This window comes from Carettochelys insculpta, chromosome 18 (genome assembly GCF_033958435.1).
Source record: "Carettochelys insculpta isolate YL-2023 chromosome 18, ASM3395843v1, whole genome shotgun sequence".
Classification (NCBI taxonomy): Eukaryota; Metazoa; Chordata; order Testudines; family Carettochelyidae; genus Carettochelys; species Carettochelys insculpta.
In genome coordinates, this window is record NC_134154.1 from 22,796,767 (window position 1) to 22,816,128 (window position 19,362).

The 19,362-nt window shown below is 42.0% G+C and overlaps 1 protein-coding gene across 1 annotated transcript in view; it reads right to left on the reverse strand.

Moving 5' to 3' along the window:
* Positions 1-19,362, reverse strand: part of TMEM132B (transmembrane protein 132B) — a 463,877-nt gene that overhangs the window by 243,498 nt on the left and 201,017 nt on the right. The window contains exon 3 of the mRNA XM_075012547.1: positions 17,938-18,084. Coding sequence (XP_074868648.1) covers positions 17,938-18,084 — 147 coding nt within the window. The remainder of the gene's footprint in view (positions 1-17,937; positions 18,085-19,362) is intronic.

The window sequence follows — 19,362 nt, forward strand, 5'->3', positions numbered from 1 at the left end:
AGAAGAGTTTCTTTCTTCGGTTTGATGGGCTATTTGGAGCAGAGAGCTTGTGCTGACAATGAAAACGGTAACAAATGTGGCTAAAGACACACTTGCAGTTCATTTTAGTACAGAGAGCTGCAAATGCAATTTTTCAATTATGTTTGTAGAAAAATTCTGTCTTTGTCTCAGACCTCAATGTGAGTTTTTACAGTTATATAGTTGTTTGTATGAGACAGGTGGGAAACTCAGTTTCCCCTGTTACATTTTATTTCTGTATTTAAGCAAGTGCTATGAGCAAGAAACAGAAGGAAAAAACCAAACCTCCATGGCATGTGTGCATGTCTCTTCTTTGTTGGAAAAAAAAAAAGAAAAAGAAAAGTTAAATTAAAAAAATCTCCTGCACAGGACTAAAAGCTGCCAGAATCTAATCAGCTGCTCACAGCAGGAATCTAAAAGTGCCACTTCCAGTGTACCGCAGACTGACATATAATCATGCTTGAAAAAGAATTACAGTTCACATAACCACATAAGTTTTGTGGATCTCTGGTGGAGTTTGCAGGGGATGGGGAGGAAATAGTCCAGCAGCCATTCCCTTCATCAAATAAATGAAATGCACGAGACCAACCTACGGCCAAACTAAAGCCCTGTGCAATTCAGGGAATTTGTAGACGCAAAAACACAACCGTTCCTCCAAACTGCAACGGGTGATCAATTATGGTTTCCACTCCAACGCTTCTGACAAATCTCTCTCCTGTCCACTCAGCTCTCTTGCTGTTTATGATATTTACTGTTAATTATAAAGGGTCAAAGGAAGACTTGTTCTATAAAATACAAAGACGGGTGCTTGCCGCAGAATTTTTAAACAGTTACAGGAGGAATAAAAACATTAATGCTTAGGCATCACCAAGTCAACTGAAAACAAAGCCTCTAATTTTGGCTTCTGCTAACATATTCAAGTCTCATGTGTCGTAATGTTTTTTTTCCTGTGGAGTTAATTTGTTCAACTGGCTTGGGGCAAGAGACACAAGGATAGGCATCAGCTTCTTCTCCAGCTGGGGGTGATGCCAGATCTCCTGCTCCATCCATTCCCCCAAACCCACACTCTGTCCCATCTCTTCCCTCCCTCTTCTTTCCCTAACTTAACTGAGTGCCAGGAACCAGCTGTGTGTGCTACTCTAGAAGCACTAGTAGAGGGAGGGAGGAATTAGCCAGCAGGGCCACCAGTAGGCAACAGGTACAGGAAGCGGGGAAGGAGGCAGAGGGAGAAAATTTGGCTGCCCCATGGGTGCTCCAGGCCCAGAGCACCCACAGAGCTGTCATCTAGGAACACAAATAACTTGAAAGGGAAAGTGTAGCTAATGGTGCACGGACATAACAGGCATGGGAAGCTAGAGTCCGGGTTTGGCCCTTTTTGTTCAGCGGGTGTAACAATGGACAATGAAGGGGCAGCATTATTGTAATCATGTAAGAGTTGCCATCTCTGTTTCACACTGCAGAAGAAACTGAGCCACAGTGTAGAAGGCTTTCATGGGTGAATAGTCTGTCGAATGTGAGATGCCAAGGGGGAAGTGCTGCAGGATGAAAAGGTTACAGACAAGAGACAGAGAAACACACCCGCCTTGAACCTCAGTGCAAATGCCAAAGATCAGTGCTACCCCCACTGAATGCACCTCTTTATAAAACCCACGCACCAAGGATCTTTCTGCTTTGATAAGCTCAAAAACATACAGCAGTAGGGACTTGAAACTCTCCCTTCTACAATATTATTTAATAGTGAGGGTTAGGTGTTCAAGTCAGCGTAACCATGGCATGATATAAGAACTTAGGCAGATTAAATTCCCATAAAATGTGTGAGGCAGTCAGTTATCATAGATCAGCTTTTTTCAAAAGAGCCCGCCACTTCACTTATCTAAAGGCACAGAAATCAGCGAGTAGCCACCCAAAGACTTCAGTGGGCTTTGGATCTTGCCCATGATAAGTTGTGTTGAAAATCTGACTCCAGTCATAGGACCTGAGCCCTTCTAAAGAATCTTGCTTGTATGTTTTGTGTAATGCCAAGTATAGTCCTAGACTGGGGAGAAACCCCATGGTGCTACCGCAGTATAAAAGAAGATGAATAGTTCATTCTAATTGCTAATCATAAATGTGATCTGTACGTTCAGGGTATGGCAAATATTAAAAGACTTTGCCAGTAATTTTGATTTCAACACACACACACACACACCCCTTCTGAGGCTGCATTTCTGCAAACCTCAACAAAAGTCTATCCAAATGTTAAAAAATGGATTATGTTAAACATTAGGTGGTAATTCATAGCATTTTTTTAAAATTCTTCATTTGTTTTTTGTTGCAGTCACTGTATGTTTCTATGGAAGGAATAAATAATGCACTAGCTGCAATTCTTTGTAAGTTAGTAAAGGCAGCAGTCACCATTAATCACCATAGTTCAACAGCTCCCACACATCTCAGCTCTGTTCGAAGTAAAGAAAAAGGTGTTTGTATCCCATGTAACAATGCTGATAACTCCTGCAAATCATGACTTTTCTCATTTTATAAAAGGAAGCAGCAGAAGTTCGCAGAAACCCAAGTCTGATTCTCTGCTGTGTTCATTCAGTCCAGTTTTATGCCCATGTCTATAAAACCCTTTCACATACATAGTGGCATAATTTCTTTCGCAATGTGGAACAGGAGTGGTAAGTCTTGCATGATTGCAATAACTCTGCCCTTTCTCTGAGTTTAAGGGAGGTCTACTAATAGAAAATTGGCATAATCCAGGAGAAAAATCAGGCAGAATGGCTGCAAAATATCTCATCTTACATGTTCAGTCCTTTAAAAGACCCTTCAAAATAACTTCTTGCTCCAACAATGCTTGGTCAGCAGTGAGTGTATGTGTTGATCACTTGATAAATTAAGAAATAACAGTTTTCTTTATTTAGTGATTTGCAGACAACATACACTAAATCCATCATTACCATTTCAATTTTTAATGATTCTTTCCTTTCCCATCACAGCAAGGCTTGAAAGTGACAGATGATCCATCAGTTTATCTGCTGATTTTTAACTAGTATTTTGCACTCATTATTCCCTGCTTAAATCACTCTTTTAAAGAGAGGAATAACTTATTTCCTCCTCTTGACACTAAAGAAATTAAACGGTATACCATTAAGATGAGTGCTTATTTGACTTAATGAAACTCAGGTTATGTATCCATGAAATCACCTTAGAAAAAAATACCCCAAAAGTTGAAAACTAGGTACCTGGAGAATAAACATTTTTACTCTCCAATCTGAAGCCCTCCCCCCACCACCATCACACTCATCCATCTGACGAAGTGGGTCTTTGCCCACAAAAGCTTATACTCCAAAATCTCCGTTAGTCTATAAGGTGTCACAGGACTTCTTGTTGTTCCAATAAGTTGGAGAATTTCTTCAATTTAATGTGCAGTCTGAAAGCTTCTCAGAGCAGGGTCTGTGTCTTTCTTTCATGGCTAGTGCAGCACTGAGCACACTAATAAACAAAGTAGCTACCTAAGAAGCTACCACATGCCAAACTCAAGCAATTCAGCAATTGATGCAAGACTTCCTCCTGTTAAGCTAGTGATGCAACTGGCACTTGTGGAGTGATTTTGGTTTTCGGCACTGGGGATTTTCACCCGAGTGATTAAACTCTGCAAACTCATACCTTCCAAAGCACAGCCCACTTGCTAGCCATTTGCCTCCACTGGAGCAGAAGATGCCATTTCCCAGGTCAGGATGACATACTCACATTAGCCCTGATCAAGCAGGCAAGCTAACTTTAGAAGAGTAGTCACAACAGCATGAAAAGTGGGAGGTGTTAGTTGCCTCAAGTATCAGCGGGGGAGCCGTGCTAGTCTGTATCCGCAAATATAACAAGAAGTCCTGTGGCACCTTACAGACTAACAAAATGAGGTATCAGATAGCATTGAACTAGTGGTGACCAGTCCCTCCTACTTCTCGCGCTGTGTAGCTACATTTCTATTTTGGGGGTGTTAGTGAGAGTTGTGACACTGACCTCCATTTTTATCAGTACATGTTGAACCTCTTCTGTCCAGCACTCTCTTGTCCAAAAGCATCCGTGATCCATGATTTTAGTCAGCTGGATGTCAGTCACAGGTGTGGTCAACTTTCCCACTGACCCATAATGTTTGTTTCCAGCCACCAGTCCTGGCTCTCAGTGTTCTGGAATGTTATTTAGCTCTAATTTACCCTTTGAACGTCTTCTAACAGCCCAGTAAGCAGTGAAAGTCATTGTAATGAAGCTGAACAAAACTGCACTCCCATGGTTCAGCAAATTCTCTGGTTCAGCACCAGTCAGGTCCTGAAGGTGGTGGACTACAGAAGTTCAACCTGTATTTATTATTTGTCTTCTGGTAGCACCTATAACCCCAACCACTACCCAAGACCCCACTGTGCTGGGTTCTGTACAAACAGAATCAAAGGGTCTGCTCCACAGAGTTTACAAAATTATCATTGGATTAGCCCTTACTCTTATTCCAACAAAATATCTTCTCACAACAGCATGCCGATGTTTAAACATGCCCACACACAGAACCTCCCGTCCGCTAATTTCAACAAGCAGTTTGATTTTTATTTGACCAAACCCTATGAACTGGCTGGAGGAGGGGAGAACTCTAACACAAGCAAAACTTGATTTGTATAAAGTTAATGCTGAATTGATTTATAATGTATCTGCTACCGAGGAGTCAAATAAAAGAAAACATATAAAATAATGCTTGCCACTCTCACACCTCTTGACAATAAAATGGGCTAAAAAATTGGCTAGGCCAAACAAACTAGTTGTTAATTTAAGTGCACTGATTGTTAAGTAAGCAAGACACTAAATCCATCCAGTTATCCATATCAGGGCTTACTGTAAAGATTTATATTTTTAGCATGGTACTGCTTTTTCTAGGATTTACATGATTAGCTCTATGTATCTTCCTTACCATTACACCTCATGTAAATGGGACTTAAGCAGAGGCTTACAACTAAACATGCACGTAGGTGATGACCTCATTAAGGAAGCTATTCTGAATGAAAGTCTTAGTGGCGAAACAGAGGGGACAGGGCTACAGCATTTGAACTGATTATACAAGTTGAACCTCTCTAACCCAGCACTCCCTCATCCAGCAACATCTGTAGTCTGGCATGATTTTAGTTAGATGGATGACCACTTATCACGGTTGTGGCCAGTTTTCCCATGGCCCCGCAAAGTTTATTTCCAGCCACCAGTCCTGGCTCTCAGTGTTCTGTGCTGTTATTTAGCTGTAGTTTACCCATAAATGTCTTCTAAGAGCCCAGTAAACAGTGGAAGTGTTAGTAATGCTGCTAGATAGTAGTGACCCCTCACCTCCCCAGGGTCCAGCAAGTTCTCTCATTCAGCACTGGTCAAGTCCCAAGGGTGCCCGACTAGAGAGGTTCAACCTGCATTAGTATGTAGGATGGTCCTAGGGGAGTCTTGTTCTTTTGTTGAATTATGGGCTTGATCATCTAGAATAAAAAAAAAAAAAATCCTTCCTCGAAACTCTATGAGGTTTACTTCACTTTGTTGCCTTCTTACTCTTATTGAGACAAAGCACACGTGCATACACACGATCTATTTTGGTTCTCTCTCACTCCTTTAGCAAGAACACTATTTATGAAGTTGATCATTTCAGCACCACCGTTTACTTGGAATATATTATTCCATTGCAAGGCATCACAAATTCGAGGGTAGTGTACACCACAGCCACTCAGCTATGTGTGTAAAGCCTCTGACATTTTCCAGATCCTCTGCCGTGAATCACATATGTGATCACGCATACTGCTCTTAAAACAACATTGCTTCCAACAAAATCCAGTAGATTGTTGTAGGGTGAGAAGCCGTGAGTGACTCCTGAACTCACCATGCCAGTCGTCATCTGGCATAGAAAAACATGTAATCTCCAGTGGATGAACAACTATTTGAACAGTCATTCGCTTATCAGCATGTATTTGAAATCCCCACTCATCTTTCTCCAGCTTATTCTCCACTTTGGAATTAATTTTTGCCAACTTTTCCATCAATATGATCAATCACAGGTTGGAATGAGTTACCAAAAATGACACTAATTGGGTCAAAATGAAAATGGGATTCACTGAGGGATGACTGACCTAATTCTCCAAAACAAATAATGTTCAAAATAGCTCCCTTTCTTTAAATTCAAAGGACTGGAGCCAGGTTTTATGTGCCTCATTTATGAAGACCAGCTTTGCTGCTATTTTCTGCTCACCAACCTAAATTACGTTCAGAATAAAGGAATCAAGATAGACAGAAGAGGCCGTTTTAGAAACCTGATCTCTCATTCTCATTCAGGAAATTGCAAGTGCACATAACTGCATTTTGCAGCTCTGCACCTGCAATTATTTGCCAGTTCACTAACGGTTATTTTAAGTAGCTGACCACACAGATTGTGAGCCATCTAAACAAGCTTGGTTGTGGCTGTGGTCAGGTTTGCTCGTCAAAACTGCCAATGGAAAAAGGAAGGGCAAGATAAGGAAAATGTAAAACCTGATTTGCAAATTTTGCACCTTGCTCATTTTTACAAATACAAATAATATTTCAAAACGTATCCTCTGCCTGCGAGCACAGATTTCACTTTGATGTCAATGGAATTTCAACTCACACAGTCTGATCTGACCCCCCTCCAAAAAAGCAAAGACAAATCACACTTGCAGAAGGCAGTTTATTAGAATCGGAATCAGTTATAAGGATCTGAGAATCTAATTTTGACCACTGTGATGATCAGTAAGACAGGCAACCCAGCAATTCGTGAGCGCTCGCTGTCTGGTGATGTGTATATCTCCCTCTCATGCCTGTGTGAATTCTTTTCTCACCTGCTTTAGGACAATGTGATCAGATCAACCACTTCCAACCTTAATTGATCCATGCATCTTATCTGCCACTTGGACTCACTAAGGGCTCTCCAGCCTCTCTCGCAGGAGTATGTACTTCACTGACCCCATGTTTTTTAACCCCTGTACATGAGAAGTTTGTGATATGCGTTTGCTTTGCACCTCCCTACTCCACAGCTTCAGCAGCAGTCACTGCTTGCTGAACATGGGCAGCAACTCCACTTTTCCAGTGGAAAGCTGCACACGTTTCCAAATATCACAAAACACGGGACATTTAGCTTGGGCTGGTTCCCTGCTGCATTGTTCGTGGGGTCTCTGACTCTTTCCAACCAGGGATCCTTTATGGATTCATAAAACACTTTCCTAGATCATCATAAAGTACCAAACCAGCACAGCACAGTGTGAAGAGTGTCTCTAAGTTGCTAAATTCTTAAACTGGTGAACCAGGGTCAAAAAAAATAATTATCCAGACTACCTGTCAGTAATCCCAATCACCCATAGCTGCCAGATAGTCTACTGAAGAAGCAGTCAGACCAACTAAGTAAGAGGAAGAAAAGACAGTCTAGAATGACTGGCGGGAGAGACAACGTAGTCATAAACATCATTTGATCCCACTAGCATAGTTCTCTACACCAAGCGAGCCTTCGCATTGCTATTCATTTGTCTATTTTTAATATATGCTCTAAGGAACTGCAGATATTTTACAGCAACACTGTTCTATAGAGGTTTGGGGCTCTTTAACACATAAAAAATTCCTGTCATGGTGGTGAAGTATTGCAATAAATTGCCTCGGGTGGTTGTAGAATCTCCGTCACTGGAGATATTTAAGGACAGGTTGGGAAAATATCTAACAGGGATGATATAGATCAGGAGTCAGCAACCCCCGGCACAGGTGCCAGGAGTGGCACACAAACCAATGTTCATCAGCACATGAGACAGGAACTCAGCCCCACCCCTCCTCACCCATGCAACTGGGAGCTTGCTCAAACCCAGTCCACTTGGGGATTAACAAAAGACCAGCTAATGTTACCACCTAAACAGCAAAGCTCTGCTTCTTAATTAATTTATTAATGCAGCTGTTGTAAATAGAATTATTAGTGACTTTAAAAAGTATCACTGGCACTTGGACCGCACATAGAGACCAAAAGGTCAAATTTCAGCATTCACCTTAGGAAAGGTTGTTGGCCACTGATATAAATGGTGCTTGGTCATGCCATGAGGGCAAGAGAGTGGATATGATGACCTTTCAAGGTCCCTTCCAGTTCTAGTATAATATGATAAAAGCAGCAAGACTGATCCATGTGTGTAAAAAGTAAAGCTTAGATAATATCCTTAAAACGCAGGTATTCTGTGTGAAGAACATCATTGAGGACTGAAAATATGTGCTTTCCTGCAGCAGTACTTGTATGATGTTATTCACTGGAATAAATTCCATTACTTATAACAGAAGGTATTGCCCTAAGGCCTGGTGTATTAAGAGTAAAATCCACTTCACCAGTAAATCAGAAGACAGATTTCTCAGGGGCAAGATTGTACATTGAATTCACCTGGGAACTAAGGAGTGTGAATTATCTCATCAACTTCAACTCTCAGTGAAAAAGGCATTTCTTTGACCAAGCAACCTGTGTGTGTGTGTGTCTCTCTCTCTCTACTGCACATCCTATTCTCCCAGGAGGAGGATGCACCATAAACAGGTGATGGGTTTTAGACCCACTGCTTAATACACCACTGGAAAGCACTTAGATGTTACAGTGATTAGCACAGTACAAAGGAGCTGCACAGACTAGAAGAGAATTCAAATAATTCCCTCCCCAGAAATCTCAGGACTAGAATGACGGTACAAGTTGAACCTCTCTCATCTGGCACCCTGGGACCTGACCAGTGCCAGATGAGACAATTTGCTGGGCTATAGGCTGTCGATATTTTCTAGCATATTACTATCATTGCCACTGCCTGCTGGGATCTCAGAAGACATTCAGGGGTAAATTAGAGCTAAATAACAGCACAGAACACTGAGAGCCAGGACTGGTGGCTAGAAAAAAACTTTATGGGACCACAGGAAACTTGGCCACACCCATGATAAGTGATCACCTGACCAGCTAACATCTTGCCAGATTACAGTGTTTGCCAGACGAGAAAGTTCTGGAGTAGACAGGTTCAACCTGCAGTCACCCCTTTCCCGGTGGAGTGAGGTCATGGTTATAATTGTTTGCCAGTTGGATGGTGGGACCACAAGGATTTGCATAGGTCCTTAGTCCACATCCGGCCTTCCCCCACCCCAGTGCCCCCCAATTCGTGAGGCCCACATTGAAGTTCACAGGACAAACCCTCCAGTTCAGCCATTGGGTAACCCCAAGCTGCTGTTTGCCCTCTCAAGGCCTGCAAAACAGTTTGAGCAGATACTGTTTTTCTGTAGTTTGAGACCCTCTTTTTGAACTAAGTCATCCTCCTCTGCACAACAAAATGTTTTTCCGGCTGACGAAAAGCCAGAGCTTCTCTGACAGGGATAGAAAAGCCTGTGCACCAGGCTGGTGAGCACAGATGGCTGCTTTCCATCCAGTGGGCCACATGCAGGGGGCACTTGTAAATGGATGCAAGCTGAGCTTACCCCCACTGCAGAAGTCAGTCCTTTCTGTTTTCCCACTAAAATTGCTCTCTCCAGTCCTTTTTTGCCCACATACTCTATTGAGTTTTCATTCTGCTCAATTTTTCTCCCTGTATTTCCACAGACGTTTTTCTCCTTTGTCCCATCTGCTCATTTTTTCACACTCTCTCCTTGGTAATATTTCAACCCACAGCTTCTAAGCAAGACTTCAGCCCACATCAGGTGCCCTGGCTTCAAATCAGACAAAACAAAGTGTTGCCTCTCAGTATGAGTTACTGCTGCTTTGTGTAGAAGCAACAGGCAGAACTGAATTTCCATCAGCCAGCCCATAGCTCTCCTGTGCTGGAGGCTCAGCAAGCTTCTTTTGCAATAAACTAGTTTAGTTAACAGCACTCTCCTGCATGCACTATGGCAAGATGCTGCCCCCTCATTCAGGCTGCATCTACTCGAGCAAGTTGTTTCAAAAGATTTTTCAAAAAAAGGGGACTCTTTCGAAAGATCCTGGGGAGCGTCTACACACTAAAAGCGTTCTTTTGAAAGCAAATTGAAAGAACGCAACGCTCCTTTTGAATTCTCTCTTCCTTTCCCGTTTCAGGGACAGTGCCCCTTTTCCAAGCTTCTTTAGAAAGAAAACGTGCGTAGACACTCCACAGGCCCTTTTTTTCAAAAGAGCAGTCCTCGTGGGGCCTGATTCTTTGATCCCTGGCCTGTTCTATTGAAAGCGTGGGGGCTGTGTGGCTGTTCTCTTTCGAAAGAGCAGCTCACTCTTTTGATCCACTTTTGTGTGTGTGGATGTGTTCTTTTGAAAGAAGTTCTTTCAGAAGAGCTCTCCTGGAAGGGCTTCTTTCAAAAGGTCTCTGTGGTGTAGACGTAGCCTGTGTGTGAGACTACAGAAACCAAATAACATTCAAAGTCAGTTTTGCGCAGTACAAACATTTGGTAAAAGATAGGTCAGGCTCCAACCTATAATCTTGGGCCATGATTCAGGAAAACACATGAGCATCTGCTTAAATCCACTATCCTCCAGACAGCACTTAATTGTGTGTGTACAGCTAAGTGCATTTAAATTTCATTCAGAGTCATCCTTGTGTGACTTTCCTAAGATGGCTGCAAGGGAAAATTTTGGGGCAACACCATCTGATTTCTGTCTGAATTACCAGCACTGCAGCAAGGGGCCTTTTGGACCTGAGAACTTAAGTATTTTAAATTATTGGTAGCGTTAATAAGGAGCAGAACAATACCTGTCTTGTCTGCTATTTCTTGAGCATCAACACAGCTTCAAACACTGGAGTCAGCAGAATGATAAAATGAAAAAACACCGCCACAGATGTGTGAATTCTCTCATTTACATTAACTGCTTGTTAGCTTCAATACCTAGCTCCCGCGCTCCCTCTCTCACACACACAACTTTAACAAGCACCCCTACTGAAAATAATTTGCTTGGTTTAAAAAATAGTATGCTCAGTAGTGCCGGGAAGGATCAATATCATTCATGTTTCTTGTTATACAAATATAACCATTCTGATTAAAGTGCTGGTTCTTCAGAGATGTAGGTCAGATCACACACTCCTCCTGCAGGTAATTCTGCCACAGAATTCAATGGCAAAGTTTTTCCTGAGTGAAGAAGTTGGCCTATACAAAATATAAACCCTCAAAATGCTGAAGGTCCCCTTGATGGTCTAAACATCTCATTTGGCATGCTTAGCCACCACCAAACCACAGGTTCCAATCTCAGGAGGATTAAACCTTCTGGGGAGAGAAATTGAGCATGGGAAAAACGTCCTGTGTTAGGCAACGTTTCAGATAAGTGAACGATTCCTCAGCTCTCGTCCCCTATTACTCCTCCTCTGCTTAAGATACATCGATGACATCTTTATGATTTGGACCCATGGTATAGAGTCTCTAGAAGAATTCCACAGGGACTTTAACAATGTGCACCCCACCATCAATTTATGCCTCAATTACCCCATGCGAGAGATACATTTCCAGGACGCTACAGGACAAATCAAGGATGGCCTAATTGGCACCACACTCTACTGGAACTCACTGATCGCTATACTTACCTACACCCATCTAGTCTCCATCCTGCACACATAACTAGATCCATTGTTTACAGTCAAGCCCTTAGGTACAATCGCATTTGCTCTGATCCAACTGACAGCGACCAAAAACTACAAGATCTTTGCCAAATATTCATAAACCTGAATTACCCACCAGGGGAAACAAAAAAACAAATTGACAGGGCCAGACGCATACCCAGAGACCAACTACTCCAAGATAGGCCCAAAAAAGCCAAGAACAGAACACCACTGGTCATCACCTACAGCCCCCAACTCAAACCACTGCAACGCATTATTAAAGGCCTACAACTATCCTTAATCAGGATGTCACACTCCAGATGGCCCCAGGTGACAGGCCTGTTCTCTCCTACAGACAACCTCCCAACCTTATGAGGATTCTCACCAACAGCCACAGTCTATACTGCAGGAACACCAGTCCTGGGACTTTTCCTTGCAACAAAGCCCGCTGCCAGCTTTGTCCACATATCTATTCTGGAAATACCACTACTGAACCTAACCAGGTTAGTCACAGAATCATGGGCACATTCTCATGTTCCTCAACTAACATCATATATGCTATCATGTGCCAACAATGCCCAGATGCTTTGTATATTGGACAGACTTCAAACTCTCTTAGACAAAGAGTTAATGGGCACAAAACAGACATCAAAACACTCCTGATCCACAAACCAGTTAGTCAACATTTTAATGGAGTGGGACATTCTGTTAGCGACTTAAGAATTTGCATCTTATTGAAGAAGAATTTTCACACTGCTTTGGAAAGAGAGTCTGCTGAACTCTCTCTTTCATATTCAAATTCGACACATTAACACGTGGTTTGAACCAGGATGCAAATTTTCTGGGACACTATAGGGGCTCTTTTGCATACTTGGCTTAATCTAATTCTTGACTCACCCCCACCCCACCCCTCTGCTCTCTGATTTGCTCACCTTGATCATTTTTTTCTTCTGATTTGTCAACCTTGATTACTGTTTTTGGTTCTCTGTGCCTTAAATATTGAGTCTGTTCTCATATGGCTATGGCCTGAAGAAGTGGGTCTGTCCCACGAAAGCTCACCTCATAAATTATTTTGTTAGTCTTTAAAGCGCTACTTTACTGCTTTTTTGTTTTGCTTCAAAAAAGTGCATCCCTTTCTACAATGGCTGTAAACAATCCAGCTGTAAACAAGGTGTGGAGTTTTTCTTTCCCACTGACTCCATTTGGAGGTATGTTGCTCACCACCTTGCAGAACTAGGCCCCAAGATCCCACGGAACTTTCCCAGAAGTGAGTGTTTGGCCACATGTGTTTCACCTGTTGCTCCCTGTGCCAACTGCACTGGGTGGCTATGCCAGTGGTTGTCAAACTGAGGTCTGAGGATCACTGGCATTCTGTGCAGGTACTTCAGACAGCCCACAAATCATGTGCAGGGCCAATGATCCTACTAATTATTTCCTCCTACTCTCTCCCAGTGCCTCCTGCCTGCTCTGGAACAAAAAAGGGCACATTCTGGGGAGGGAGTGGAAAGAGGTGGGGAAGAAGATGTGGGGTGGAGTGGGGTGGGAAGAGAGGGTATGAGCATGAGGCCTTGTGGAATGGGGGGTGGTAGTGGGACCTTGGAGGTCAGTGGCGGTCAAGCATCCCCAGGGAAAATTAGAAGCCAGGTTAAGGGGTCTGCAAAATTTTTAAATCAAAAAGGGGGTGCCTCAGGTTCAGAATTTTTTGCCAAGAAACTAACAGTGAAGCTGCAAGGCCTGATCCTGCTACCGCTGAATTCAAAGGAAGAAGTCCATTGACTTCTGTGGACACAGGGTCAGCTCTTGGGGACTTGTTAAGCGCTAATGTAATTGGCAGTCTCCCTATTACCGGCATTCGACCTATTATCAAGAGGAATTTTTTGCTACTGCTTTACGTAGTAGAGCACATGCTACAAGATGCCAAAGGTCACCACTCTGCAGAAAAAAGGTAAGGTCTGTAAGTGAGATGCTGAGGGCCCTTAATTCTGACTGAAATCAACAGGAGATTAAAGTGCACAAAACTTCCCAGGCATCCCCCTGCCCTGCACAGGACTGTGTACAGACACAGTGATATTTTTTTCCCCATGAAAAAGGAGACTCCACATATATGTACCCTCTGGTTTGCACTTGGATTGGAAACTGCCTCCGTGTAAAAGATAGCAGTACTTTTATTTGCCTAACAAATTTTTAAAAATCAGAACACTGATCTAATCAGTTTATCCTACGCTCACCGCCAGAGTCTGGTTTCTAAAGGAACAGCAGTGTTTTAAAGATCAGTCCTGGTCCTTCGTGGTTCTTCATCCTCTGGTTTCCTTTCCTTTTGCCTCTCAGGAGGTGGTCGAAGTATGAACAATGGCCACTTGGAAGTGACCGGGCACGCTTATGAAGTAACTCCGAATAGTGTGTGTGTGCGCACATGTATATTCACAGCAGCAGCAAAGCTCATCTGTGCACAAAACAGTTTTCTCAGGGGCAGGATGGCTAACAGCCAGGACAGGACAGAGGCAAGTTGTGTGTAGGGAGGCAGCTCCACTCCCCTGCAAGGGGCGGGACCTCAGGCAGAAGGGGTGGGATCAAGGGCAGTCAGCCCTTAGCACCACCAGGAGCTTAGAGATGGGCCCCTCACAGCCTTCAGAATCTGTACAGAGCAGCGGAGTGATGCTCCCATGGTGTTTCAAATGGGCCTGGAGCTCTTAGCTGCAGTTGCTGCTGCTGCAGCAGCCAGGAGCTGTAAGACCCTTAGAAACACTGGGCCACTATGCAGTTGCCTCCCTTGTTTTCCCTCCCCAATTCAGCAGACCTGATCAGGGACTAGTGCCATACTCCAGAAGAATTAAGGATCACCCAGGCCTCTTCTCCAGGTGTCCACATGAGACGTTGCCTTCTCCAATATTAATACAGAGCATCATAGGCAACTTAAAACCCACAACACTCTCAAATAAAAGTACCAGCGTTTGGCCCCAGGGAAGAGGATAAGCAAGAAAACAAATGACAGATGCTAGTCATGTTTTTTAATGCACTATTAGGAAGGTGATAAGGGTGGTACGAGAACCTGCTGCTGTGTATGTACATTGTGTGCCTGTGAAAACATATATAAACATACAGTAATTTCCCCCTTTTCTATTCTTTGTTCCAGAGTGCTATCGAAAGAGGTTTGAAAGCTTATGGGATGTGTTGTACTTCTAAAGAGGTGAATTTATGAATGTATTCCTAACAAAATATACTCCGGCATGCTTTAATCTATGAATTGTGACAACTTGAGACAAAATGGATTTTTAATAGAATATAATGTAAACTGCCTGAGCCATTGTGATAAGGATTTTTTAAAGTGTTGTAGAGACAAGACATGATGCATTTGGCATGAAAGGAGGAGAGGTCTTCATTTAAAATATTTCAACAAACACTCAATTTGCATGCGCAAATGTGAAAAATGGAGATGAAAAACTCCTGATAAAGGCTAATACTGCAGAGAGCAGGAGGAGAAAGATTTGAAAAGTAAGTAAATTTGAGAGGGCTCTGAAAGATAATGCCAGCCAAAAGGAATAGAAACTGGCCTCTGAATGTGTTACAGTCTAGCGCTACTGTTCTTCTTAAAGTCAAAGTCTGACTCCGAGGTCCTTCATGACTCTTATCAGAGGCAATCTTTGGGGAGAGCTATAACAGCTGAAGCCCAAATAGTGGAAAACAACCATCAGTAAAGGTCAGGCCATCCAGCAGTAGTCAGGAACATTTCAACAGAAAGCCCGATTCTGCCACTCTCTCTTATATAAGTATCTCCTATTCATCTGAATAGTTTCATTGAAGTCCACTGGAGTGAGGGTTGCAGGATCGTTCCCTTTACTTGTAAAACAGAAGTGTTTACTGCAAAAATGAGCAAACAGAACAGGTTCGTCAGTTCACTGGGTCACACCAGGGAAGTTGGCATAAACTGAGCTCACTCCCTTCTGTGGGAACTAGCTGAGACCCTCAAGGAAGGGGGACTAACAGACTTGCCAGCCCCCTGAGGCAAGATGTGGGTCAGTTTCCAGCTCTGCACTACCAGAAGAGTCGTGGCCTTGGGGGAAGGGGTGGGGCGGGGGCTGCCAGCACTCAGCGCCACCTGGAGCCACCGTGCCGTCCCCCTCTACACCCCAGGCAGCCCACAGAGCTGCCAGGATTGCATCGCAAGGTCTTCTGGCAGCAATTTAAAAGGCTTGTGGTGGCAGCTGCCCAAGGCCCTTTTGAATCTCTAGGACCCAGGACACATGCCCCATTTGCCCCCAATGGAGGTGGGACTCCTCAAGGAAGAAATTATTTATGAATATTTACAGCCTGAATTCTACTATACAATTAAGGAGCATGATCTTGCCACATCTTATTTAGACAAGAGTTCAGGTAACCTCAGCGATGCTACTTGAGGCTACTAACAGAAGCAATGGATGAAGAATCAGTCCTGACGGCAGTTTTGCCATAGTGACTGAAATAGGAACAGGACCTGGGCTTCTACTGATTTAAATGAACAAACAAACAAAGTAGCAGAATACTTATATTAACTTTATGCATTCTTCTAAAGAAATAGAGTGTCACCATTCTGGCCAAAAACTAGCAATTTAAAATAAAGATCAAAGTTAAATATTTACTCTAAGCGGCAGTGCTACAATATTTGCAAATCTAGAACCAAACTTTCAGTGGTTTCTATTTGCATACTTTAATTAATCCAGAAATATTAAAACTAATCTCACAAAGGAAAGGGTCAAAGTATTAATTAACTTGAGATTTGTTGCTTTTGTACAATTTAAGAGTTTAACACAAAGCAAAAAAGCAGTGTTAATAAAAACTAAGTTACTGTGACAGGTATAATTTCACGGATTAGTGAAACATACATAGTAAAAACTTTCAGCGTTCTCCCGAGTTTTTGCTTTACTAAAACAAAAATTAGTAATTTCAGTTCAATTAAACTGATTCTTCTGCAGCAGAGAATTATATTAAGTTTTCCTTTAACCTCAACATTTTCTCTAATAAGATGGGTTTGTAATGCTCTCATAGGTCACAGGAATTGTAATGGAAAATCTAAACTAATGTGTATCTGAGGTCAATACTGAGTAACCCTGTTGATTAGCAATCTGGGTTGATTGAGAGAAACCTTAACTGAAATTAATCATTGGAGTTTTCATAGCACAAATCTGCACACGGCAACTGTTAACTCCAGTGTAACAGTGGTGATTCTCATCCCACTCAAATATCTTGCACTGGCAGACAGCCTTCCCAAAACTTTTAAAGAAATGCAGCCCATAGCTTTAGCCATAGAAGACAAAAAGTGTCTTACTGAAAAACAGCTGAATCCACCACAAATTATGCAGCACCCAGCCAATCCACTAGAAACATGTAAAACACAAGAATGGCAGTAACAATTGTTATGATGAAAAATGAACAGCAGCAAATCACAGAAAAGCTAAAACTTCCTTTCAGCCTCCAAAATGGGTCTCAAATATATCAGACCCCAAAATTTGGATCTGACACTTTTTTTCCTAAGCAGGAGAAATGTAGAACATATTATAGAAACCTTTTATGGATCAAAATAGTTCGTTGAAATTTTGCACAAGAAAAGTCATTGACAACTTTTCATTTAAATATGTCCCAGCAGTGTTTGTTCCTCAAATACTGCGTGAGAAATGGAACATGAAACTGGCGAGAAACTGAATCCGAAATGCAAATATTGAATAATAATTTCCCTGGGTCTGAACAGACACTATCATCAGCTTTTCTTCCTTAAAAGAATCTTCAGAGAAGGACAGATGCAGGAGGAGGATTGTCAAATTGAAAGTCTGACACCATTTTGTGATTAACTACAATGCAATTTTGGGCTAAACATATCCTTTATGTACTCTAAATATAGTGTAGCTGCCAGAGTGATTGTGTGCATTACAAAATACATAATTTTGACTAACAATTTCAATTCTCTCTACTTTTGATATCTTTTGGTACAGTTTGTTAGAACATCCTCATAATAAATATATATGGTATTCATGAGAAGTCTGAGGTAGCCATCGATATTCTGAGGTGCTAACAAATGATACTTGATAGCTATTACTTATATAGCTTTTCAAAGGAAAGTGAGAGCATTGCCATTAAATTATTCTTTGTAGTTTTCCCATTTTAATCTACTTCTTGCTGTTGGCTCTTTTGCAGCAGGCATCTGTTTCCACCATCCCCCGAAGATGACGAATAATACGAGAGATGTAATTTCTGCTGAATCAACTAAAAATTAGGTCATTCATTTATGAAACTTTCTAATGAAAGGACAGCACGCGTTCAAAAGCAGCCTTATTTATAAAGGGGACTATTATTTTTCTTGTTAAACGTCACATTTATGGTGGCACATCAAATAGGGGCGGTGTCTTACCTGTTCTCTACATTTGGATCATTACGCACACAAACAACAGAGGCTGTGGTCTGTTCCTGTCCATTGTTTATTTCCTGTTGAATTCCCCACTGCTCTGCATCACTGACTCGAATGGCCATTATCCTCACACCTGGTGCTGCCTTAATTCTGTTGGGAAACAAAAGAAGTGGTTTTAAATTATAAACACTATGAAAATAAACCCAGAGAGGTAAACAGGGAAAATAAAATAAGAAAAGTTCCTCCGTGCATCCCTAATAGACTGATTCATGGGAACTGTAAGTCAGCCTGCCTTAAAAAAATAGAAGTGATACAATTATTTTACATGAGATTAACTATGAGTTTCATTATGTGCAAAGCCAGTTAATTTTCAACGTAATAAAAATATAAGTACTTTCTGCCTCAATGGCATCAGGAAACAGATGTGGCTAAGCATACATTGATTTAATTTGTTGTGTTTGTAAATTAACATCAAGAACCACAGTGATATGGTATAATAGATTGCTATGTTTAACAGACTCTGGAAGTAAGATGCTTATGCATACAAGAGAGACCTACCACACGGAAAGCTCAACATAAAGGAGAAGGGGAGACGTCTTTAATTGCCCCGTCACAGAGAGTGAATTGCAGAACAAAAACAATGACAGAGTTGCATTTCAATCTAGAAAACAGTGTATGCTATGATATGATATGATGATTTTTATACGATTATTAAAAAACTTCGTCCAATTCTATTTGCCGATAAAATAAACAAAACTGAAAAATCTTTGTTTTCCTTGACACTTGCAGAGGACAATGACTCCAATGGCTGATACTGACTTTTTTTTTTTCTTCTTACATGATTGCAAAGGAGGAGAAGGAGAATTTGTGCTCCAGTTCCATGTTACAAAGGGACTGCCAAAGAATGGAAAGTAAACTGTGTTGTAGAAGCAAGGACGTCGTGTGTACTGTTCAAGTTCTGCAGAATGATCCTGGGATTTCCCCGGAATCACTGCAAACACGCTCAGAGCACACTTCAGCTGAAAGCGCTGTTACCATGCTGCATCGCCACTGCCAGGGCTTAATGAGTTATATGTAAGGCCAAAAAGGATCTGGAAATCTTATGGTGGGATGAAAGAGCACTGCTGTGGCTCAAACTGGTACTTAGCAGTGAATTGTGATGAATTTTCCTCATCCCACCTTGATGCCGACTGACCTGTCAGTGCCAGCACTTGCTGAAAGCTATTGACAAATCTCTCTTCGGCTCTAGCAGAGTTCGTGATTTTGGGTCTAAGGAGCTTCAAGACCCAGTGGAAACAGCTTCTGTTTAGATTGTTTTCACTCATTCTGCTTTTATAATGCCCTTATTTTTTCCCTTGCAAACCCTAGCCAATGGCACAGATCAAATCCATACCAGAAACACCACCTGTAAAGGAAAAGGAATCCCAC